Below are 26,767 nucleotides of genomic sequence, written 5' to 3'. Positions count from 1 at the left end.
GTTCGATTGGTGCTCCCGACCCGTTAAAGGCGCAACATTACCTGCAGAGTGTTACAGCCGGTTTTCCGGGGTTCTTTTTACTGATGACAAATTCCTGGTCAATGCTAGCAAGCTGAAGTTTATGGACCTGGAGCTGAAACTGAAAAGCAAAGACACCATATTCACTCCTGTTGTTAATGCTCAGGTGACCATTGATCTCAGGCTTGTTGATGAGAGGAACACAATGAAGCCAATTAACCACAGTGGTTAAAAATTAAGGCGTTTTGTAAAGCTTTGTACATCTTTTCTACATGTTTTGCAGAAAACTCCCAAAAGAGGGAACATCCAGAAAGAGTTCACGCAGTGGCTTCAGAACTGTCATGAAAAGTGCGACAAGCAGGTGAAGTTTCTTGGATACATCAAGACAATAACACGAACAGATTTGCTCATCAAGAGGCATCAGCATCCCTGGGCAACGTTCTCCTCCATTGAGTTAGATGGAAAAACGTACAAAGCAGGACAACTTGTAAGAAGTTCTTTTTTTATATATAAATATAATCTACTGTACATGTTTCTTATTTTTTATCATTCTTCAGTCTTAAGTTTTCATGTTTTTTATGCAGGTGAAGTCCCAGAAAACTGTGCCAATTCTTTACGGCACGGTTATTCGATTTTTGCTGTACGGAAATCATGATGGGGATGTCTATGCCACGGGGGGACAAGTGGAAATCAGACGTGTAAGAAAGAAACCACTGTAGCTTGTTTGAGAGACTGATTAAAAATACACTATCATTATTTACTTTGTGCTGTAAGAACATTATTTCTGACTGAGGTATAAACTAAAATGTCAGAAATCTGCATGTACAAAATAATTTTATTTTTTATCCATTTTAAAATTTCATGAACTTTGTGCTCATATTGAGTCTAAAATTAAACAGCTACTTTCTTTCTCAGGAGCCTGATGCACTTTATGACAATTTCACCAAGCTCATACCCATTTCAAAGCTCGACAGGACCGCCACTGATGAATTCATCAAGAAGAATATTGACAACGATATGGACAAGTAAGTAAACAGTCACAGAAAATGTAATCTATTTGGAGTTTTAGGGGGTTTATTTTATTTTTATTCAGTCCCAGTAACTCCTTAATTTCCTTGTTTTGTTTGGAAGTTGTTTTTAAGCTGGATGAGATTTTTTTGTCACTTCAAGTGAATTTTAATTTGTTTCCAGGCTTCCAGAAGAGCTAATGGTTCAGTGGCCAGACAACAACGTTTGGCAAAAAAATGATGTTTGTCTTACTGGGAGTCCTTTAGGTAAAGTGTTACATTTTTCACATTCCTCATCAAATTTCATCAGTTTTTATACCAATGTCTTCAATCCGCATCAAAATGAAAATATTGAAATTGTAAGTATTTAAGCACACAGTTCATGAGTATTTATGTCCACGCGTTTCACATTTTTATAGGGCCTCTCAAAGTTGAAATTCTTAATAGGAAGGGACTCTCAATCTCCAAGATACATACAGGCCAAGGGCCGGGAATAAAACTGAGCATTCTCCTCAGCGTAGTCCATCATGGTAAGGTTGGGTTTTTTATGTGCTTTGAGTTGAAGCAGATGTTAAGTGGGAAACATTGCCTTTTATTACTTTGTGAGATAAGTCATTAGCTGTGGTGATTATTTATTATAGTTAATTGGTTGCAAAGCATAGATGTTTTAACTATGTTATTCTCTATTAAAGGATTGATCTGTCGTATTTTAGCTCATACTAATGTATTTAACCTTGACTTGGCTTAGTCTATATTAATTTCTTAGCTTTTATTTAGCTTGACTTAGCATTTTTTTATCTTATTTTATTTCAGTTTAATTTAATTTGGTTTAGTCTAGCCTTTTTTGACTTAGCTTCTCCATTTTTTTTATTTAATTTTTCTTTTTTGCACCTAGGTCCTGAAGGAGACACGGAGGTTGCCAATTTCGTTGCTCCCTACATATCAAATAATATAGGATACTGGTTCAAAAAGATTGGTACATTTCTGTTTTTACTACTTTCGTTACCTAAAGACACAAATAATCTTATGTATCTATCTGGCTGTCTGTTTATCTGTCTGTGCGTGTATGATACACGAACGCATATACAGATGGGTAGATGGGTATAGATAGATGGACTAAAAAAAGACATTTTGTTTTCATCCTTGATAGAAACTCTTACCAGCTTAGGGAAGTACACTATGAAACTGAACACGACGTTAAGAGACGCTTGTGCCACTGTCTATGGAGGCAGGCAGCTTCCAAGCTACATGCTCAAATTCTCAATCAAAGGTAAACAGTCTGTGCTTTCAGTATTTTAAGTTTAATGTTTAATATACTTTCCGAATACCTCACACACTTGTGTTGTTTTGATTCTTGTTAGAGGGCAATGCAGAGACGTTTACTGTGGGCACAATGAGCCAAACTCTTTGTGTGGGAATACCTTTCAACATTCCTCTGCAGATAAAAGATGGTTACAACCACCCAACAACACCTCCCAAACTCCAGCCTACACTAAAATGCAGGTGGGTCACTTCACTCATAAATCTGTTTATCCGTCCATCCATTAATTTGTTCATTCATTCTTTCATTTATATATTCTTTCATTTAGTGGCCTAGAAATCACCTACCATTCGGTGAGCTGCAGTGGGACCACTTTGACCATTAAAGGTGTCAAAGCAAAAGGAAAAGTCCAAAATTACCAGCAATCCAAGGTAACACAAAAAGTAATTTAACTTGAAGCAATAAAATACTTAAAAAATACAATTTGCTTGAAGTTTAGGAAATGACAACCGTTGATGTTTATTCATCCATCCATTATCTTCCGCTAGTTCTGAAGTTGGGTCGTGGGGGCAGCAACTTGAGCAGGGAGGCCCAGACATCTCTTTTCATAGCCACCTCTTCCAGCTCTTCTGGGAGGATTTGCAGGCCAACTAAGAGATATAGTCTCTCTAGTGTGTCCTGGGTCTTCCCCGGGGTCTCCTCCCTGTTGGACATGCCCAAAGCACCTCCCGAGTAAGGTGCCCAGAGGGCATCCTTACCAGATGCCCGAACCACTTCAACTGGCTCCTTTCGATATGGAGAAGCAGCGGTTCTACTCGGAGTCTGTCCTGGATAACTCAGCTTCTCGCCCTGTCTCTAAGGGAGAGTCCATCTCCCCTGCGGAGGAAACTCATTTCAATTGTCTGTATTTGCGATCTCTTTCTTTGGGTCTCTACCCAGAGTTTGTGGCCATAGGTGAGGATATGAAAGTAGACTGACAGGTAAACAGAGAGCTTTGCCTTACAGCTCAGCTCTCTCTTCACCACAATGGACCGGTACTGAGTTTGCAATACTGCAGACGCTGCACCAATCCGTCTGTCAATCTCAGGCTCCATTCTTCCCTCACTCATTAACAAAACCCTGAGATACTTGTACTCCTCCACTTGAGGCAGAACCTTACCCTCGACCTGAAGAGAGCAATCCACCCTTTTCAATTGAGGACCGTGGCTTCCGATTTGGAGGTGCTGATTCTCATCCCAGCCGCTTCACACTCGACTGTGAAACACCCCAGTGAAAGCTGAAGATCACGGCACGATGACTCCAGCAGGACCACATCATCTGAAAAGAACAGAGATGGAATCCTGAGGCCACCAAACTGGAATCCCTCTGCCCCCTGGCTGCACAGAGAAATTTTATCCATAAAAGTTATGAACAGAATCATGACAACGGGCAGCCCTGGCGGAGTCCAACTCTCACCCTGAAGGGGTCTGACTTACTACCGGCAATGCGAACCAAACTCTCGCACCGCTTATATAGAGACCAAACAGCCTGTAACAACAGGCTCCCAATCATACTTAGGAGCACCTCCAACAGTGTACCCCAAGGAACATGGTCGAAACACTGCGACTCTACTTCCTCAGGTGGCTGAGGTGAGCTGGTCTGTGAACCTCAGTCCTCACCTCCTTCTAATTTTGTGTGTAGTGCAGTGGAGAGCATCCTGTGCTCCAGCATCAACGTGTGGCATGGAGGCTGCACAGCTGCAGAACATAGAACACTGCAGAGAGTCGTGAAGGCTGCACAGAAGGCTGTTGGAGTTAGCCTCCCCACCATCACAGGCATCTACACCTCCACATGCAGGAAGTGAGCCACCTGCATCATGAAGGACCCCACTCACCCAGCACACACACTTTTTGCCCCGCTTCCCTCGGGCAAGATGTTTCTAAGCATTAAGTGTAGAAGGAACAGCTTCTTCTACCCTGAGGCTGTTAAGGCCCCCACATACTCGGGCGTACTTCACTCCACAGAGGTCTGTGTGTATTTGAGGCAGACTTAATGCAGACTCGAAGCGGACATCCGCCAGCCCTGTCCGCGCAAAGATCAATTTTTATAACCATGAACACGTACTCTGTGTAGCACAATAAACTGCCCTGCAACAGACTGTTTTGTATGCGACACCAACCTCTCTTTGTATTCCGAGCAACCAGTCGCAAGGATGCACAGTGCAACTGCCGCTCTGTGCAGCGCTGACAGGTGTGCAGTGGCTGCTCTGGTGGCAAAGAAACAGGGCTAAGTGCCCAACTAGCTCATCGAACTTGCTAGAATCCATTCTAAAATATTCCAGATGTTTCCTGCTGTCCATCATCTTCATGTCATTCACTAGTGTGTTAAATTCCCCAACCCTAATCAGGAGGGTCTGGAGATTTCCTGGTGGACCGGACTGACGTGTGTGCTGCAGGGCCAGTGCTCCCTGTTTTTTTATGTTTTAGAACTTTTTATTAACAACATATTCAAGGATTTTTTATTGTCATACCAGCTCACATTTGCATGTTTATGGTACAAAATTCAGACTCAGGTCCCAGATCAAAAAGCCTAACAAATAAATAAATACAAAGAGTATAAATATATACATTTAAAATAAATAGAGTTTTAAAAAAAAGTAAGATGAAGCTGAATTAAGTGCAGCTCGAGTTCAGCAGTTTGACAGCTGCAGGGAAGAAACTGTTTCAGAGCCTGGCGGTCTGGCTCTGAATGCTCCTCAGCCACCTGCTTGAGGAGAGGGGCTAGAACAGACTGTGTGCAGTATGAGTGGAGTCCTTCATGATGCGGAGCACCCTCACCCTGCATTGTGATGTGTAGAGGTCTGAGGTGGTGGGAAGGCTGCTCCCCAAAGTCTTCTGTGCAGCCTTAACCACCCTCTGCAGACTCATCCTCTCAGAAGCAGTGCAGTTGCCGTGCCACACGGTGATGCAGGTGCAGAGAACGCTCTCCACCACACAGCGATAGAAGCTCTTCAGGACAGACCTCCCAAGTCCAGCTCTCCGCAGCTTCCTGAGGAAGTAGAGATGCTGGTGGGCCTTCTTGACCAGACAGGAATTGTTTGCTCTCCAGGTGAGGTTACTGGTCACTGAGTAACATATAAACACAGAACACTGCTGCCGCTGCTCCTGAGTCGCCCTGCCTCTACCCAGGCCACCGGCAGCTCTCGTTATTTTTATGTTATTTATTTATTTTTCATGAGTCGGATTTGCGACGCGACCTGTCAATCAATCCAGTAAGTGTGTCAGCAAATGAACAATCAGCAACCTCAATTTGTCCCGAAGGTAAACACCCCTTACCTGCAGAGCTGGGCTGCAGCCCTTCAGGGTGCATGCTCAAGTATGAAGTCTCAACCGTCTGTGCACAGTACGGTACATGCTGAGTCCGCGTGGGTCACGGAGTACACACAGTATTCCTGAGTATGTGGGGGCTGGCCGTTAGACTCATAAATCCCTAACCAGGATAATCATTTTAATGCCACTTAAATTGGGGATATGTGACTTATCTGTGCTGCTGATTATTTCATGTTGCTGTATTCATTCATACCCATCTTCTCACCACAGACTCATGTTCGAGCTGACCATATTGTTTTACATTATTAGTGTTTAGCGTATATCTTAGATCTTTAGCGTACCGTGTGGCCTTTGCTTAGCGTGTATATATCTTAGCTCCTTACACTGTTTCTTTTTATACTTTATATTTTTGCTATTTTTGGGTGTAACTGGGACCTTGAGTACACTTTCATTCATTCAACCTTTATTTATACAGGTTAGTCCTATTGGGCCGCTGGGACTCTTTACAAGAGAGACCTGAAAAACCTTGAGTACACAATTTTGTTCCACCTCATGTACCACATGTGATGCGAATGACAATAAACTTGACTTGAACTTGGACTTAAAAGCCTTCTCCAAGTTCACAAAACACATGTAGACTGGATGGGCCAACTCTTATGACCCCTCAAGGACCCTAGTGAGGGTAAAGAGCTGGTCCAGTGTTCCATGGCCAGGACGTAACTCACATTGTTCCTCCTGGATTTGAGGTTTGATGTTTATTTAATTAAATACAATTTATTTTACAGAGTTATGACCTGAATGTGACACTTCCTGGGCTGAAAAATGATACACAAACCATTAAAATCAGTCTGCTTCCTGGTAAGACTTTGTTTATTTCAGTATTTACAGTTCATGATGTTTTTTTGGGACTTTGAACTTCCAATTGTTTGAAAAGTAATTTTTAGCTAACTTAATTAAATTAATAAGCTCGGATGAAATAAATAATTTACATTTATTTTTTTATTATCAATTTACAAAGAACTTACTGATATTTTCTGTTTTCATAAAAATGTTATTTTGCACATAATGTTGAAAACTGAAACCCCCGACTTCCTGAAGGGTTCCTAGATGCTCATAAAAGTTTAGAAAATTGCTTTTAGGATTTTTTTAGGTCTGGTATTAAAAGTAAAAATTAGTATTTTTGATTTAAGAATCTTTTTTATAATTTATATGATGAATATCTAAACTTTTAAAAGAAAAGTTAAAGAAATTAAAGTGCGTCTGCATAAATGTGAAATTTTAAAACTAAAATTGTGAAGGAACCCTATTCCTCAGGATTGTTTTGGCTCCTGTAACATCATATTTTACTAGCGGTTCCTACTGGTCAATTTGTACATAAATATCTTGTACATATATTTCAGGAGATCCACATTCACTTCATGTGAAACCGGACACAAACCCAGTCAAAGTGGAGAATGGAAACAAAGCTAGCTTTAACGTTGAAGTTCACGACGAGGCTGGGAACGTCACCGCTAACCCCAAACAGATAGTTCGCTGTCAGGTATTTACATCCTTGTACTGGTAAACTATGACAGGAATTTGTTTGGAGAATAAACAGCCAGTTTTAAAAATTATAATCTTATATGCTGGGTTAATTTATGAGGAACCAAATCTTCAAAAAGGATTAATCTGGTTTAATTTCCTTTAAATTGCTTTTTTTTTTTCTCTCTGCAAAATGTGTGTAGAACAGTTTTTTTTACCTTTTTGTATATATTTTTAAACCATACATTGTGTTTAATAGATTTGAAATTCATATTAAACTTTATGAGATTATATATGTTTATTAGTCTCCTCTCCTTTTGTTTTGGGTGCTCTTTTAAGCTTTCAGGGTTTTCCACGGTGGAGGCAGACTGCAGCAGCACCGGAGCAGGCCAGCTCGAGACAAAACCCATAAACCTTAGTATAACAAATGGGGAGCCACAAATGCTTAATGCTGCATTTGACATGCCTGTAAGTATAACGTAATAATAAAAAAATAAAAAGTCCAACTGCATGTTCTTATCTTGAGGTTTGCTCACACTGTTTCCATCTCCTTTGTTTTGTGTTAGAATCAGAAAAAAGTAGCGCCAGTCGTGTTGGAGCTGAAGGTCATGCCCAGCAGTCGAGTCTCACGGATGGAGCTCTTCTGTCAGGGGGAGGAAAAGTTGGTGCTCAGGGACAAAGAAAAGATTGAGTGGCAAGCTGGAGGACTGCTGCAGCATCTGTTTTATAAGTTGTATGATGAATCTGGCATGGAAGTGTCAGTCAATCCAGAAATGGCCTCCAGTATTAAGGTGTGCATGTGGCAAATTATTTTCTAAATATAAGTGTGGATTTTTTTTCTGTCTTGTGTCTTTAAAGTATGCACCCTGTCTGTGTGTAAGGTTAACTGGACGCCAGATGTAAGTCGGAGGGGTTTGGTCAAGGGGAGACTGCCTGATGTACAAGTGCCCACCCATGTGACTGAGGAGCGTTTCTACCAGGTGTCCTACCAGGACCTGAGTGTGTCTTCCTGCTTCACCATTGTGTAAGCCATGACATCTCCTTCATCAGCTACATTATAGCTGCGTTCTTGTTTGAAAGAAGGAAATAAAGATGGAACGTTGCACTTAGATAAACTGAAGTTTGGTGTAACTAAATGCATGATGTGTTACAGTTTTACATTGTAACTATTCAGCTAAAATATCCACAAACTGCTTTCTCAGGTTTTGCTGCTCACAGGAAACTTTATTAAAAGTGAAAAAACAAAAAAGGCGATGTGCAGGACACAAGTGAAATGCTTTTGTTAAGATCTAAAAAAAATTTAAAGACAAAAATCTAAACTGCGGTAGGATAAGTGCAGGTGCTTTTAAGGAGAGGTTTTCCGCAGTATACAAGAATATATTACAGGTAAATAGGACTCACCAGTACTTAATTAATCACCAGTCTCTGCTGATATTATTTTAGTGCACACAGGCAAAATTATATTAAAATTGCAACAGTACAACAAAGGATGGTAAATGTAAAAAAAAAAAAAAAAACTCACATTTGGTTATATCAAAATTTAAAGGTAAAAAAGGTACAGTAAGTAACTCAGTCTATCTCTTATGCTTACAAGATTACCGGTATGTCTCTCAAAAAGCAATTTTAAAAACAAAAAGAAGAAACTTGTTAAGATAAATGCTGGTTTTGTAATCCCTCCCGTCACCCCTGGGTCAAAAGGACCCATGGCCAACAGAAGGTAATTTACCATCCAAGCCTAAAAGCAACAAGCTCCACGAACTTCAAAAAGTCCCCAGTCAAAAGCTCCAGCTCTGTTGTGCATAAGCTTTTTATAAATCATACTGTACATACTCTTCCTACTTCATGTCTCAAACAAAGAAGACCAGCTAGAATTACATCATTTATATGATTATGCATGAAGAATAGGGTCACAGACACCTCCTTTCTCTGGTTCTGAAAAAAAGGAAAAGTTGCACTTGAAACACACACAACAAGCAGAGTGATTCAACAGGTCTCCTCTCATGGGCTGAAACTGACAGCTTCCACAATTTACAGCTCCATTCCTTCCAGGAGGCTGCAGCTGTGTAAAGGAGGATCAGATAATGTCCTTCGTAGGGATACACAGGGTCATCTTGGTGTGGGTCTGAGCCTGGTATGGTCCAAACCTGTGACCAGCAGGAGCAGGTTGGCCTGAGACTGACCGCTGATGCTGCCTGTTCTCATAAGCAGTCTGTCAGTGGGTCACTTCCTGGCTGGTAAATGTGATCAGATTAGACTAGCTCACCGTTTTTTTCATCTCTCCATCTGATGTTTGTCTCACCTAAATGTGGTCTCCTATAAAAGTAGGAGCGTTCTTCAAGTTTCCACTTCTGGGCCTGCCAGGCCTCCTATCAAAATGCATCAATAAGCAAGTTGTTTCCTTTGCAATGTTCCTTTATGTAGCTTCATATATCTGTAAACGTAGAAACTTGTTGCTATTTTCCAGTTTCCCACAAGAAAGTGTATGCCTGTTTTTTTTCCAAATGAGACTTTCTGAGTGTCTGTGTCTGTTTTGTTTGTAGGCCTTGTCCAGATGAACCAGCTCGACTAAAAGCAACTTTACCCCAAAACACACTGAAGCTTGGTGAAACCTTGTTAGAGCATATCAGTATGTTTGCTCATTAATACACACATGCATATTTTTGTTGTTATTGTTTTATTTCACGAGACCTGCTGTGTTCTTCAACAGTTTTGGAGCTTGTGGACCAGTATGACAATGTGACCAACAGACTCACCCAAGCCAGTGTGAAGAGCATAACGGTGGAAGCCGAGGGTCTCGACAAATCGAACATCACCTTCAAATGGCAGGTTGGAACTCTAATAGACGAAATGCAAACTTGACCTAAAGTTAAAAAATAAATATTTATAAAACGTTGGCAGCCCCTCAGGAAGACATTAACTGTTTTATGTATAAATGCAGTTTATTTTTTTTATCAATGGAAAGGGTAAGTTACAATGACATTGCAATATAACAACTTTTACTTCACAACCCTTCCCAATTTTCATTTTTAAACATAAATAACAAAACTACAGAGGAGGGGGGAAAAATAATAAAAAAATAAATAAATAAAAGGGGGGAAGAAAAGAACATTAAATAAATGCAGGAATCCAATGATTCCTTACATAGAAACTCAAACACCTGAATCATGTATTACATATAGAAAACACACCTTTAAGAGAGGAAATGTAAATATAGAAATAAATAAAAGAAAACTCCACTCCAGATTAACTAAATTTAAGGGGTTTACCTGACAAGATTAGTGAAAAGCTTGTGAAAAGGGGGCAATATATATGATCCATTTATTCCAAATTTTGTAAAAAAAAAAATAATAATAATAATAATAAAAAAATTATTATTAACAAATATGTTAATTTTTCCATTTTATAAATATCTAGAACCACTTGAATCCAGTCATCCATATTTGGGGGGGACAGGGCTTAACCATTTTTTTGTAATTGCTTTTTACTAGCCGCCATAAGAGCCTGTAACAATTTTACATCATCCCCGTTGGCTTATTTTATCCTCTGTCCCAAATACAAAGTCTGAAAGTTTTGTTGTATTATAATTTTAAATACATAATTTAAGCCCTTATTGATATCAGCCCAATAGCCTCTCACTTTGAGACAATCCCAAAAAATGTGATAGTGATTTGCTTCTATCGAACCACATTTCCTCCAACACTCTTGAGTTCCCTTTCCCATATCTGTTTTGATATGGTGTTTTAAAATACCTTTATAATATTTTTCCAACAGTGTTCCCTCCACCCCAGCGAGCTACAGTAGTTGAGGACCACTGGAAACTACAAATATTCTCCCATTCCTTGACTGTTATTTTTGTTCCTGATTCTTGTTCCCATCTTCCCTTTATATGCAGCGTGTCTATCTTTTTAGCCTGCATTAGTATATTCTATATTTTGGAAATTGCTTTGTTTATTATAGATGTATGGGCCTGCCTTAGCATTTTGAAAAATTCAAGCTGTATCTGTGATGAGTCTAGTTAGTACATTACAATTCTTATTATAGTAGGCTCGTAGTTGCAAAAACCTAAAAAAGTCTGATCGATCTAATTAATGTTCCATCTTTAGGGTCTGGAAACTTTGTAATATATTCATATGTGTAATGGAAAAATAGGTATAAATGCAGTTTAATGTAATAATGAGTACATCGTGTACAATCAAAACCGAGAACAGTTTAGCCAAAATCACAAACTTGATCCAGCGTGCCCCCAAAGCCTCCCAGTAACCAATAAAATAATCTTGTTTACTAAACCTGTTCTCCTTCATTTAGCACTTTGTCATTCTTTAAAGTCTCAGGTTTTTCCTTAGTCTTATTATATGCCAGCATTTGCTTACAGAAACAAAACAGGCACATAAGATAACTGTTCTTTATAAATTATCATTGTAACATTTAAATTGAGTTAAAATAGTTTCAAAAGAAACTAGAAGTAAAGAGTTACATCATGTAGTTGTTCATTTGTTTAAAAAATAAGACATATGTGTAATTTCAGGTAATTTTCCAACAGCTGGAATGAACTAAATGGTGATAATCTAATGCTATAAACCCCCCACCCACCCCCACCCCCAGCTCCCTTCCACTCTTCATCACCAAAACAGTGTTTTAATCCTGACGTCTCAAAGGTCTGGATGTATACGTGTCTGGATGTATACATGTCTGGATGTATACATGAGACACTTAACAGACGAGATCATAAAACTTAAATAACATAGATAATGAAAAAGCTCTGACAATACATAGGAAAAGTCCTCCTTCTTCTATGGCTAGCTAAAAGCATTCCTAACAAAGAGGTCTAAGAGGCTCTGAGGTCAAAGGTCAAGGCAACACCAAGAATTGATTGATTTGCAGGTTTAATCCCTTAAAAATGTAACGGTGCTGCAGTGAGACAAGCCCTCTCTCTGCGGTTCTTCTGTTCATTTACACAACACCAGTAGCCCCCCTCTTTGAATCCAGAGGTTTCTGTACCCACCTTCCAGAGTGGAGGTTTTCGGCTGACCGCCCGCTGTTAATGTAAATATCTCCTGCTGAGGCTTTGTATTAAACTGCATGCGCACACGCGAACAGATGGCATATTTCTATCAACAACATGGCGGCGGACACACTGCTTTCTGAGCTACGACTGATGGAATATATTTTGAGTCTCATGTTTAATTAATCTACACCTGAATGTAGCTGCTGTGACCAACATCTGTGTTGGAAGAGACACCAGTTGGATCCAGTTCTAATATCGCTGTTTATAGAACTAAACAGACAAATATTTCACATGTTGCGCTGCACTATAACATACTAAATGTGCTAAATAACAGTTTAACAATAATAAACAGTATTAATGTTAGCGTGGGAGATGTATAATGAAGTTATCTGGACTCGTGGTTTAAACGATGCAAAACATGCTTCGTGTTATTAAAGTTGAAAATGAAGACATCAGGTTTAGTTTTTATTTATTTATTCATTCAACACCACAAACTATGTCACACAAACACTAATAATTAAACTGAACACACTATTAAAAACAAGTTAACCAAACTGTAAAATACTTTAATGAACTGGACTCTGCTCTGTTTTCATCCCGGATACTGGTCCCAAGTTGTTTTTCTGGCTCATTCAGGCTGTCACTCCTTTGCTTAATGCAGCTTAAAACATTCAATGGATTGGAAAAAAGAAATGAGGGGAATTTTAAATGAATAGTTTATTCAACATGACATTTCTCTCTTCGACGTCCTCCTGCACCGCACCTGGGCCAAGCCTTGTTCAGAACTGGTCCGTCTCTGGTGGGAGGGCAGCTTCTCCTCGCAGGAAGAATAAAAAAACTCGGTTGGTTGTTTTCTAATCGAAGTAAACGCAAGCAAACATTATTAAGAACGTTGATTTACCTGCTGTAAATCGGCTACTGATTATCACGGAGTAAAGTCCGACATCATCATTGTCGACTCAGTTCTGGTCCACTCAGCGACCGGTGTGGAGCTGTTAGACGAAATGGTCCTGCTTAGTGTCAAATCTGTTGACTCTTGTCCAAAATCCAGCTTTAACTTGTTGTTAAGATGTTAACTGAGCTTTTAGCCCAGAGGAAAGGAGCAGAACGCATGTGCATAAGGTGAAGGTACAAAATTCACAGTGCCAACTAATGGCCTGGCATGGTAACTACAGCGTATTCAGGAGGGTTGGGGGGAGATTCCTCTGGTTGCGTGTAAACACAGAATTTGTCCATGTCAATGCGGATCTTTTCCTCTAATTAACATACGAAAAAACCTACGTTTCCCCCCACCGTGTCCGTGTAAATAGGGCCATAAAGTGAGCTAAGCTATATAAATATGCAGATTGCCCTATCAATCGTCACAATAGGGGTTCGTTAGGGTCTTTGTTAGTTTGACTCACAGTGAAGCCACTCTGTTGACATACAGTAGATGTAAATTCCTGATAGGTGTGAAATTGACTGGGTATCGTGCCGAAAGCTGCTAAAAAGAAGAGGTTTGGTGTTCTCCAGGTAATTATTTGGTTTAGAGCGACAAGGCATGAAGTTGTCTTCCCATTAAAAAACATGGAGACCGATATCCAGCTTAGGGTGATTCATTTGCTGTATTTCTTCTGGCATTTACACACAGCAGTAAACCAGTAAAAGTGCAAACAGAAGCTCGAGCAGCAAGGCCCCATCCGTGTCAGGAGAGAAAAAAACTCCAACGCACGCAACATGGCACTTTACACAGAGCGATGCGTTCACTAGTGTCGGAACAGCCACGGTGCATTCAATAGGAATCATGAAATTCAGAACGAAACAAGCCATAACTATCAGAACTGAGCTCAGTAAATAAGCCAACTACACAATAATGTGGGCTTTGTTAATAAAGGTTAACAGTTGAATGAATATACTTCATTAGAATCAGACTTTTTAAAGAGCAAGTCATCCTTTCATTATGTTTGCTCTGTATGTTTTCTGTTTAAATTTTAAGTGCACAGCTGTGTTTTAGGTTTTGTTATGCAGGGTAAAAAAAATCTTTATTTTATTTTTGAGACATATTTATTTTTTACAGTTACAGCTGTTTGTTAATAAAGGTGCCTGTGTGACAATTGGGACAAAGCTTTGACTTAGAAATATATTTTGTTATTACTTTATGGAAATAAAACAATATTGAGATATATATCGTATAGTGCCTTTTTTTTTTATATTTAAAAAAATATTGTGATATTAATTTTGGTCCATATCGCCCAGCCCTAGTTTGAACATGATTTTGTTTAAATTTAAATTTACTTAATTTAAGATCATACCATACCATACCAATTTATTTATATAGCACTTTAAACAGTGACAAAGCACACCAAAGTGCTGTACAGGGACAAACAGAACAAGCACATAGCAACAGATTACATAACAGGACACCAAAAAGTAGAAACCAACAAAAACAATAATGGATAACAACAACAACCGCAACAGATCAGACAGCCTTTCCTGGTGTGTGTTACAGGAGAGCAGCAGTTCAGTTGCAGTGACCGGAGTTCGTTTCTGCTCTGGGTCTCTTGGGCCCAGAGAGATTTGCTTCAACTACAGCAGCTTTACAGAACGCACCATCGTTAAACTGACCGCAGGAGTCCCTTCTCAACTTATACTGGTCAGCAAACCTGAGCCGGTAAAGAAATCGCTTCATTTATGGATTTTATATCTGTCATGCTGTAGAGGTTAAACTTTATTTATTTATTTATTTGTTCCCCATGTTTATCAGCCTTTGCAGGTCTTGAATGGACACGGCATCCCCACGCCATTCCTGGTCCAACTGTGCGATGAGTGGGGAAACCCGTCTCCAGACCAGAGGGTTGTGGTGGAAATAAGGTCGTCCCCCCAGACACTAAAGGTCCGCTTGACAAGAATTAAAAGTTGTCAAGTCATGTGCTCAGAATGATTCTGTTGAAAAAATATGAGATCTTCTTATTCTTACAGGTGTCAACGAATGTCATTTCACAACCTGTCGACACCGAAGGAAAAGCCTCTTTCACAGTAAATGGTGTGAAAGGCACAAAGTAAGTGTGTAAACGTTTTTGGTGCCTGTTTTACTATAAATAAACTGTTGACCTGGGGTAAAAGGGGAAAATAAATGCATGTTATTGCCTTTTCTTAAACTGTTTTTGAGTGAAAGGGATAGTTCAGATATTTGAGGTGAGGTTATGTGGAACAGTAATGACTAATTATGATCTTACTTGTAGATGGCTTTTTGAACGACATAGTTTGGAGAAAATGTTTAATTCTGACCGTCAGCATCTCAAGTGGAGAAGTAGGAAATGGATTCCTGCCTTCTTCATAACAGCTTTTCAATTTCTGCCATCAAATTTGCATTACATAAGCGCATAACAATCACAAAACCTCGCTTTTAATGTTGCAACTGGAACCATTTTCCTTATGAAATATTATTCTGGGTCATTTGTTCTGCTAAAGTTGACACGGTTGTATTAACGCTCCATTTTTAACATTTAAATAATCCAACCTGTTCTATCATTTGGATATATGTAATTCTTTTAAATCAGTTCGTCTTCATAAGCAGAATAAAAACGTGTTTTAAATAGACCTAAACTAAGACGTTGTGTTCCACAACTCACAAAAAGGTTCTTGTGGCTCTTTTCTTCCACTAGAGGGTACTATCAGCTGGAGTTTATAGGGTCGTTTAACAAGAACCCTATCCCTGGTCCATCAGTGCAGCTCACCATCATCCCTGATCCAAACAAACCTGTCAGACTGCAAGTGAACTATGACACCAGTGCCAGTTTTTGTGCTGGAGACACTTTCCCTGGTTTGTACTTCTTCACATCATTTATACAGTCAGTTATTTGTGACCCTTCAGGAAGCTGACGTTGTGTTTGTGTGTTTCAGTTTTCTCCGTGATGGTTGTGTCTGAAGAAGGAAGTCCTATTACAGCCTTTAACCCTGCGGATCTGTCCATGTTGCTGTGGGAGGGAGTGACGCCGCCGCTGCATTCAATGGTTAGTAATTGACTTCCAACAAGAAAAGCTGCCTTAAACGCAGCTTAGCTTGTGTGTAGTAACACTGATCCTTGTCTCTTGCTCAGATCACTGAGCTGAAGTGCAGCAAACCCATGGAAAATGAGAAGAAAGACTGTTTTCACTTTAGGTAACATGCTTTTACATTACTGCCTCTGTTCTGTCTGAGATCTGTTGGATGTTTAAAGGGATATATTTACATTTTAAAAATTCTCTTTTCTGCGTGCCAACTAAACTCACTCTTTTCTGTAATGAAAACATAAATTATTACAAATTAAATAATCAGGCTAATTGAAACCTAAAGATGGATATTAACTGAGCTTCAGTATTATATTATACAAATTACCATAATTTCCTGATTATTGAGCGCATCCAAATACAAGCCACAGCCACTAAGTAAAAAAAAAAGATAATTTTGTGCATATACAGGCTGCGCTCATCTATAAGCCACAGGTGTCCATGTTGTAACATAAGATATTTACACAGAAAGATTTTTTTTTTTTTTTTTTTACTTAAATACGTACCAGTAACATACACAAATATGTACAGTAAGTGTTTATTTTTTTTTCCGAACAGTACCTGTAACACAGCTGGTTAAAAAAAAAAAAAAATTATAGCCTACCAGGAAGTCATTGAACGCTATTGTCACCTTCCTTCTGTGCAACAAGCTTGTGCTGTTCTACAGACTTGAGCAAAAGTTGCTCTGTGCATGCAGGGGGATCCCCGTTCTCCCAGTTTCAATGGTCCACTATGACCTGTTCGGTAATTTCTTTGGTCATATATATATTTTTTTTACCTTTGTTTATACAGGTAGTCTCACTGAGTCACGAGGACCCACCCCTAAAGAAAGGCTTGCATTAGGCAGCTATGTGAGCACCCGGGTGTGACGAGGCTAAATGTTTTGGCGGCATGCGGCTCGTTAGTCAAACAAAATGCATAAATTAGCTGTAGCATTGTATAGTGCATGTTTAAAATACATAACAGTATGTTGCCAATGTGTTTGCAAAAAAATATTCATTAAAAGAGACAGCATTTATCCCCTGTTTAATTTTGTGTTCTGATTTTCATGTTTAATACAAAAGAAAAGAACGTTTCTTGTAAGAATCTCATTTCTTCATTCAGCAGTACACTGTGAAAAATAACTTGTAGGTTATATTATATTGTTCTTGTGGGTAAACCTCGTGAGAATCGTAGTTATCCTTCTAGACACAGTTAATATACACTGGAATGTATTTCTCACCATAAGGTGATAGGAATTTATTTGGGACCTATATTGAATAGTTGATCTCAAAATATAACGAGCCAGGTGGTGAAAGGGTTACTGCACATTTTGGGGTCTCTCTTGTAAATGAGTCCCTGAGGCTCAATGGGATTAACCTGTATAAATAAAGGTTGAATTAATTTTTAACTTGAGAGGATCAGATATTTTTTTTAAAAACAAAGAACTAAACAAATGGGTTGTTGTATTTCTGTTTATGGAACAAATCTGTGTCTAAAGAAACCAAAGAGAGTAGATCTATTTTTACTTTTAAGAAAATAATAATATAATTTTCTTTCAAGGTACAATGAAGTATATTGAGTCAGAGTGCTGTATAATAACAAAGATATTTTGTTTGTTTGTTTGTTTTCTTTATATATGCACATTGCCTGTTTTGTGTTCAAAGAAGTGGGTGGTTGAGTGACGCTTGCTTGTGCTGTAGTAGATTGACTTTGGGAGAAGGGGTACACTATATAAAAAAAATTCTTCAAAATACTCCTTTTCATTCAGGACTTTTGTGTATGTTAACATGTGACATATTTATTTTAAACTGTAAATGAAATAAATAACTAAATAAGCCATGGGGTTCAAAGCGTGTGGAAAAAAGTAGCGATTTATAATCTGGAAATTACGGTAGGTTTCTCAATGTTTTCTGATCATTGCTAACTTTTTTCTTAATCAAGTTTTTGTATATGCAGTGAAAAGAAATGTGTTGTTCTGGAAATCTTTTTAAAAGCAGCCTTTGTTAATGCGAACAAATTGTGTTTCGTTGCAGAGATAAAGTGATCCCAGAGCGTGCTGGGCAGCACACCATCCAGTTTTGTCTGCGTTCTCTGCGCAGTATTCCGGTTGGTTTATGCACATGCTGAACGTACATCTAAATGCCATGTCTAACTTAGCCCAGAATTAATCAAATATAGTTTAACCTTTTTCTTAGGAAGCTTCTCTGAAAAGCAGCCTTCAAATGTTCATTACCAGTCATAAACTGAAGAGTCAAAGAGTTGCTGGGATCCGATGCGTGATTTAAAGGTTTATTTAAAGTTTTACAACAATCTCCTGTGGGATCAATAAAGTTCTTATCTCTTATTCACTGACCCAACAAAATGCAGATCAGCAAGCAAGCCTTGAGTCAAGGTCCTGGGTAATATAGATGGACTGAAGTTTAAATACAACACATTATATAATATATGTTTTGGATTCTCCTCCATCCTCTTTTCTGTTCTCTGCTCAAGGTTTTGAGCATCTGCACACAGCTGTTCCAGTGGCCATCACAGCATCCACTTTCTAACAATCAAGGCTAAACAAAAACAAGCGTATCTTATCAACACATTTTAGACCAAGGAGAACAGGATACCAGCGCTACATAATATCAGTGCTCCTACACAGCTATGAACCCTGGAAACCTGATAAAAGAAGAGTACCTTGTAAAAACATCTTCTCAGCACAGTTAAAAAAAGAATGAAACTATGGGAAGTTAAAGGCTTAGCGTTCCTTGAAAGAATGCACATCTCCCACCATTTTTCATGCAAGATCATCTTATGAGAAGCGAACGAGGGTTTAGCCGTTTTGTTCAAACCTAAAAATGTTATGTACGATGTCATTCAATACTGAAAGAACGAATATGTATGTAGCATGACTCTTATCTACTATCAAACTACGTCAGATTTTAGCTGAATATCTGTTTAGCTGATCATTAAATGGCCATTTTTGCATAGTAGCCATCTTTAGTTGGTCCAAAAAGAAGGAAAAGTCTGTGGAAATGCCAAACCAAAGCTCAGACTTGGGTCTCATAACAACTGTAGAACATCTTTTAGTAAAAATAAATTGAGATTTTTTTTTTTTTATTTATTTTTTTTTTAAAATAAGGTGTTGTGTATTAGGGGTGCGAATCTCTCAGTGTCTGGCAATCCGATTCGATTCTGATTTTTGTTGTCACAATACGATTTAAAAATGGTTTTCGATTCAGAAACGATTTTTCTATTGACATGGTCATAAATTTTGTTTCAGTTATAATGTGTATGGAACTGACAAGCTGAAAAGATTAAACAACGATGTAAACAAATAGAACATTTATTTAAAACAATCATTTTAGGTTCTTTACTGTATCAAATATTTTTGATTTATTTTATATTTATAATAAAAATAGGAAAAAATATAGGAGTGCATAAAATTCTGTAACTTCAATTACCAGTATTAGGTTAGCTTAGTTGCCTGAATTTTTCAAAAAAAAAAAATATCTAGGAACAAATAATTCATCCATCCATCATCTTTATCCACTTATTTCTTTTCGAGTCACTGGTATCACTGGTGCCCACATCCAGCCATCACTGTGTGAGAGGCACCTGGACAGGTCTCCAGTCCATCACAGACAAATAATTCAAAATATATAAATACAAAAGTAAACAGACTTCACCCTACCATAGTATATTAACCTTTAACTCAAAATAAAATACAGACTTCAGTTATTTTTAACCATATTACTCTAACATTTGTTATATTTTCAAAACTTAACCTAATATGAAATATACAGACTTCAGTCTTAACCATATTGATTCATATTTAGTAAATCTTTAACAAAATTTCAAAACCTGTGGAAACCTGCACAAAAACCTCTTCTGAACTATAATTTATAAACCATAAACTAATCATTTAGAACTGTCTCCAGGTGATGTCTCATCTGTCCTCTTCAACCTGTTAAAAAGACAAATTGCGTTAAGTTTGTTGTACAACTTGTCTATAAGTTTTAGTATAATATGAGAAAAAACAGTAACCTTTGATCTGCAGCTGCATCAGAGCTTCTCCCATTTGTTGTTTCATGGTGAAGTTGTGGTGCTTTATCGCAAAAAAAAAAATCTACATGAAGGAATAACGTACATTGAATCCATCATATTAAAAATAAACCTGAACCTCTCACCTTCCACTGAGCTGTCTGATCGTAAATCCTTTTTGATACAGCAGGAGATGGAGAGGGAACTCTTCACAGCCTTTGGGAGAAGCCTGGAAGTTTGTTGCAGAGTTCGCTGGTCAGCTGCTTCGCTTTCATCTTCCGTGAATTTTGTCGTATTTCCAAAATACTGTACCGCAATTTTATTTTACGCTTCTTGTAAACAACTGTGCTTTTGTGAAGCTCTGTATTCCCACGGAACATTGTAGGATCTGAAATGATTTTTAAAGACGAAGCAGCGGGTTGAATCGCGCTGTCCCCCTCCTCCATGCTAACAGGCTCCATTCAGATAAAGGGAGCTGGCTAACTAGCTTGCTGTACGGTGGCCTACATGGCTCAATTCTACGGCAGCCGAACGGGGAGTAGGAGTGGAAAAAATATAAAACTTATATGCATTTTAAAATCGATTTTTGGACCTTTAGAAACGATTCAGAATCGCCAGGGCTAAGAATCTTGATTCGTCGAAAAAACTTTTTTTTTTCTGCACCCCTATTATGTATGTAGTATTTAAAGGTTGCAGCTACATTTTTTCTTTATTGTTGAAGGGTTGTAGGGCACAATATGCCTTAACCTTGCTTTTTTTTCCTTCCATTTCTTAGATCAGCATAACTGTTGTGGCCAATCAGCCTGTCAAACTGGGACCCGACTCCCAGCCACCAACCCCTGTAGTTTCCATCAGCACCGACATCTCCAGCCGAATCCTGGTTGAGAGCATGACTCTAAAGATAATGGTGAGCTGCATTTCAGACCAACAGGAAAATAGATTCTACTTTTTCTCTTCTTTCTCATTAATATAATGCACTGTCAAAGCTTTAAACGTGCAATGTTGTTGACAAAGAGTTTTTTTTTACCCCAGGATAAATTTGGTAATTCAGCCGGACAGGATCTGAATGGGACGGTGGTTGTCTCCATACGATGTCTTGCTGATGAGCAGAGCAGAAGCGTCCCTCTGTTTGAAGGAAAAACAAGCAACGTTCAAATTCCCTTAAATGAAGGAAGTGCCCACGTTAATGTAAGTAGTGTCCTCATAAGTTTGTTTTTATGCAGCCCTACATATTAACGCTAATTTCTGTCCTCAGAGACTGGCGATCATGGAGAACAGCCCCGGCGAGAATGGCAGCAGATACGTTGTCGTCTTTAAAGCGCAAGTGCCGACCGCGTCCCTGGTTTCTTTTGAGCTTCCCTTCCATTTTTACAATGGTACAGAACGAGGCTCTTCTGCTGCTATAACCTCTGTCTTATTATAAGAATCCCTCTTAATGTGGACATACAGTCTTCATCTCCATTTTCTTGTCTTATCCATAATAAAAAAAATTAATTTTTATCTGCGATTTTGAGCCAGAAACGAAACAGTCAGTGCAAGAGCTTCCAGTAGAGGGGCTGTAACTGGTGTATGTACAAAAACACCACGCATGTGTCTGTTTTTAATTTTTCATTTTAGATGTTGAAAACCAAAGAAAAATGTCCGAGCTGTCGAGGAAGAAGGACGAGCTGAGTGCCGCTCTCGCTCGCTACGAAGAAACGTGTTGTTCCTTCAACCAACTCCTGGAAATGCTCGCAGGTGAGATTTCTTGTGTGGCGTTTACTGTCTCGTCGATGAAAACACTGCTCTTGTTTTACGCAACGTTGGATTAAAACTTGGCTTTGAAACCATCATGGTCATTTCTTTGCGTGATCTCCGGTTTAAAACCTGTTTCTGCACGTAGCTCAGGTCCAGGACACCTCTAAGAAGGAGGCGGCCCTCAAAGACGAGCTGAACAGGAAAAATGTGAACGTTCCTCATTCTGTGTCTGTAAGTTCAGGAGAGATTTTTAACTGTTTCCCTCAGTTCTAGTCGTGGTGTTTTTCTGAATGTAGGATTTATGACTTTCAAATTCTTTGTAGATCCAAGATATTGTGAAGTTACTGACAGAGAAGCGGGCTGAAATTGAAATGATTGAGAACATGCCCAGGAGAGTCTGCAACATCTCTAACAACTACAACGGCCAGGATGTGATTGGAACGGTGACAGCATGTTTATAAGCTATACAACTACTATTGAATTTAAAAGGCGTGTGCTTAAACATGTTTTATGAACGCAGGTAGGCCATTTGGCCGTAATTATGGATGACGATGCTGCGAGGGTCATCTCCTGGCATTTAGGGGGTGACATGGACTGTGTGATCACCAGAACAACAGCAGCCGCTCGGAGGATCTACTACAACTCAGGTGGCAATCAGCAGGTCATGGCCCTCGACAGTATCTTTGTGCAACAGTTCGACAGGTACGACTCTTAGGTTATGCCTTTGGTAAATAACCTCGAAGATTTCCCTTGGAGTCCAAGCACTCCCTGCTGGTTAAATTACATTGGGCGTTTTTTTGTTTGTTTTTGTTGCCAGTAATTATTTTTTAACTGGTATCACAACAACAATTATGAAGATTTGTCTGCAGCTCGAAAGCAACAAAAACAGCTAAAGAAATTATCTTCCAAACTATTAGCAGTAAATGGTGAAAACGTTCAAGTACATACATGGAAACATTTTTATTCTTTTATTTTAGCTTATTGTGCGAATACTGGTGACAAGAATTTATATAACACTTGTGTATTTAATATTATACATTTGTTTTTTTAGGGAGGCACGATATTGGATTTTTGGCCATTATCCGATATTCCAATATATTAAAACTTATTAGGACGATGACCGATGCCAATACCGATATTTTTCCCCTAGACCTACTTACAGAGACTACATGGCTTTCACTGCTGTTGAATTAAAATACTACATTATTCTGCGTGGTCTTTCTCAATTTGACCTGCTACCAAGTGTAGATGCCAGAAAGGGGCTGAAAATGATGCAACACTTCAACTTGGATTATGTTTAATGTCAAATTTATTCCTGACATTTACTCTTAACACAATGACAACACTCAGTCATACAAAAACAATGTCTTACATATACAGTACCTTGCGAAAGTATTCGGCCCCCTTGAACTTTTCAACCTTTTGCCACATGTCAGGCTTCAAACATAAAGATATAAAATTTTAATTTTTTGTGAAGAATCAACAACAAGTGGGACACAATCGTGAAGTGGAATGAAATTTATTGGTTGTGTCAAACTTTTTAAACAAATAAAAAGCTGAAAAGTGGGGCGTGCAATATTATTCGACCCCTTGCGTTAATACTTTGTAGCGCCGCCTTTTGCTGCAGTTCCAGCTGCAAGTCTCTTGGGGTTTGTCTCTATCAGTGTTGCACATCGAGAGACTGAAATTCTTGCCCATTCTTCCTGCAAAACAGCTCGAGCTCAGTGAGGTTGGATGGAGAGCGTTTGTGAACAGCAGTCTTCAGCTCTTTCCACAGATTCTCGATTGGATTCAGGTCTGGACTTTGACTTGGCCATTCCAACACCTGGATACGTTTATTTGTGAACCATTCCATTGTAGATTTGGCTTTATGTTTTGGATCATTGTCTTGTTGGAAGATAAATCTCCGTCCCAGTCTCGGGTCTCTTGCAGACCCAAACAGGTTTTCTTCCAGAATGGTCCTGTATTTGGCCCCATCCATCTTCCCATCAATTCTGACCATCTTCCCTGTCCCTGCTGACGAAAAGCAGGCCCAAACCATGATGCTGCCACCACCATGTTTGACAGTGGGGATGGTGTGTTCAGGGTGATGAGCTGTGTTGCTTTTACACCAAACATATAATTTTGCATTGTGGCCAAACAGTTCGATTTTGGTTTCATGTGACCAGAGCACCTTCTTCCACATGTTTGGTGTCTCCCAGGTGCTTGTGACAAACTTTAAACAACACTTTTTATGGATATCTTTGAGAAATGGCTTTCTTCTTGCCACTCTTCCATAAAGGCCAGATTTGTGCAGTGTCTGACTGATTGTTGTCCTATGGACAGACTCTCCCACCTCAGCTGTAGATCTCTGCAGTTCATCCAGAGTGATCATGAGCCTCTTGGCTGCATCTCTGATCAGTCTTCTCCTTGTTCCAGATGAATGTTTAGAGGGACGGCCGGGTCTTGGTAGATTTGCAGTGGTCTGATACTCCTTCCATTTCAATATGATTGCTTGCACAGTGCTCCTTAGGATGTTTAAAGCTTGGGAAATCTTTTTGTATCCAAATCCGGCTTTAAACTTCTCCACAACAGTATCTTGGACCTGCCTGGTGTGTTCCTTGGTCTTCATGATGCTCTCTGCACTTTGAACAGAACCCTGAGACTATCACAGAGCAGGTGCATTTATACAGAGACTTGATTACACACAGGTGGATTCTATTTATCATCATCAGTCATTTGGGACATCATTGGATCATTCATAGATCCTCACTGAACTTCTGGAGTGAGTTTGCTGCACTGAAAGTAAAGGGGCCCAATAATATTGCACGCCCCACTTTTCAGTTTTTTATTTGTTAAAAAAGTTTGACACATCCAATAAATTTCATTCCACTTCACGATTGTGTCCCACTTGTTGTTGATTCTTCACAAAAAATTAAAATTTTATATCTTTATGATTGAAGCCTGAAATGTGGCAAAATGGAATGGCCAGAGTCCGATATTTAACTTTATCGCTAATATTGGCTGATACCATGCCGATAATATCATGCAACCCTAATTTTGTTTAAATTCTCATTTATATACTTTTTATGTATTTAATATAATTTTAATATACTTTGCAGTTGGTTACATTAAGATGTTTTGTTCAGTTAGAGCTGGAGCCTGGTAATGGGAGGTATTTTAGGACTAAGTCTACCTAAAATTAATATTATTGTCGGTTTGTTTTTTTTTTGTTTGTTTGTTGGTTTTCCCTCTTCGTGTAGTTGCTCTTAATGCCAGAAGGGGGGAGACAAAGTGCTAAAGTTGGCTCCAACACCTTTCAGGGTCCTTAAAATAAGTTCATGTTTAAATGTCTGTCCGGTGCCATTTGTCTCCTGTACAGCAGTAGATGGCCAAATTTAAAAAAAAAATAGTTCTGAGTTGGAGTTTAAACATCTTAAACAAGTTTAAAACTCTAAAGTTAGAACAAAAACAAACCCTTCTTCTTATACACGATTTAAAAAGTGAGCCTGCATGATGTCATTTCGGAGAAAATGTTGTAATAATAAAGGTTTGAATTGCTTGCAGACCGCTGCCACACATAAGAAATGGCCACAAACTTTTCGATCCTCCTGGGAACCCGGTCTACGCCAAGGACTTTCTGACTTTCCCCCACGAACAGCAGAGCTGTGAAATCGGTGAGCTGTTTGAGTTCATTTGGTTGTTTTGGATGAGTCAGAGTTGTAGTAGGGGTCCAAAGTTTTTGCAGATTTGTAAATGTGTCCCACTTCTCTGTGTTTGCTGTTGTTGGGGTGTTTTCCTTCTTTCCCCCCCACCACTCCAAAAGGCATTTTGTTAAATGTTTCCACCTGGAATCTAACTCACATTGGGGGAGGGGATTCCTCCACTGAGACTGTCACTGCAGTGGAAATGAGGCCTTTTTCATCTAATTAATGACGTTTTTATCTTTTTGTTTTTGAGTTACTTTTATCTAGATACCAGTTTAAAGTGTGCTGAAGCGTTGTGTCAAATAAAATTTTAAAAAGCCTCAAAGTTCTTAAATGACTTGATGTGGTTCCTGGTTGTGCTTACTCCCCAGTTTTTAAAAACCTCCTCGGAACCACTATTCTGATGAGAGACCTGGAGTCTGCAACCAACTACAGGAAGAAAGTGAGTGATCCTCGCTGACAGAGTGGTGCCGGAGCAGACCGCCCGAGTTCATTATCCTCTAAATGAGCTGTTGTTCGCAGGTTGTGGAGAACAGAATCCACTGTCCCACCATACTGACCCTACAGGGAGACCGGATCAGTTCCCAGGGTAAATTCGGAGGTGCCCAGAACAGAGCCCCACCCATTCACAGACTAAAAGTGTTTGGAGCCCCGTTTCCCCATCACTATGCCATACTTCAGGAACAAAAAGGTGACACCTCTTACAATCGTTTTATTTCTTTTGTTGTTATTTCACACCCTGCTCAGTCCGACTGGACTTGAAGTTTTCTGTTTTGGACAGAGCTGCTCTGTCAGTACCACTCAGCTGTGATGAAGAGACAAACAGCTGAGATGGACTGGACCAAACACTGGAAATCACCCGATATGGCCCAAAAGCAACAAAAAATGGAAGAGATAAAAAAGCAGCTTGCGGACATTGATGAACAACTCGGTGATGATCCCCCCCCCCACCCACACACACACACACTTTTCTGTTTTTGTTTGTAGTGTTTCTAATTATTTAGTGTTTTTCATGCAGCATCAGTGAGACAATGGAAACGAGGACCTGAGGACACTGGAGAGCCGTCGGGCATCAAGACGAAAAGACAAAGACAGGGATACTCCTCTGAGTTTTAATACAGCAACAGAAGTTTTTATTTTTTTTTATTTCGATGTAAATGGTTTTTTTTTCTTTGGTCGTTTTTTTTT

The 26,767-nt window shown here is 39.1% G+C and overlaps 1 protein-coding gene across 1 annotated transcript; it reads left to right on the top strand.

The window, feature by feature from the left end:
• smchd1 (structural maintenance of chromosomes flexible hinge domain containing 1) lies at window positions 1-26,709 on the top strand (the record flags this gene model as incomplete). The annotated part of the gene is given in 36 exon segments (XM_037693937.1): window positions 1-184; window positions 302-505; window positions 603-716; window positions 934-1,043; window positions 1,210-1,292; window positions 1,445-1,555; window positions 1,921-2,001; window positions 2,176-2,295; window positions 2,387-2,528; window positions 2,615-2,717; window positions 6,380-6,452; window positions 6,995-7,134; window positions 7,455-7,583; window positions 7,682-7,906; window positions 7,997-8,139; window positions 9,656-9,741; window positions 9,823-9,941; window positions 14,609-14,770; window positions 14,864-14,992; window positions 15,079-15,158; window positions 15,765-15,922; window positions 16,003-16,112; window positions 16,199-16,260; window positions 18,164-18,236; window positions 20,932-21,063; window positions 21,189-21,344; window positions 21,412-21,532; window positions 21,774-21,893; window positions 22,039-22,124; window positions 22,217-22,336; window positions 22,414-22,595; window positions 25,440-25,549; window positions 25,951-26,021; window positions 26,102-26,270; window positions 26,361-26,510; window positions 26,598-26,709. Coding segments are annotated over 36 exon segments (4,335 nt in total). The 3' UTR covers window positions 26,696-26,709.
• Window positions 26,710-26,767: the final 58 nt, after the last annotated feature.

Source organism: Nematolebias whitei, chromosome 20 (genome assembly GCF_014905685.2).
Source record: "Nematolebias whitei isolate Nwh7 chromosome 20, NemWhi1, whole genome shotgun sequence".
Lineage (NCBI taxonomy): Eukaryota > Metazoa > Chordata > Actinopteri > Cyprinodontiformes > Rivulidae > Nematolebias > Nematolebias whitei.
The sequence above is the reverse complement of the archived record's forward strand: the minus strand, read 5'-3'. Positions and strand labels throughout refer to the sequence as shown.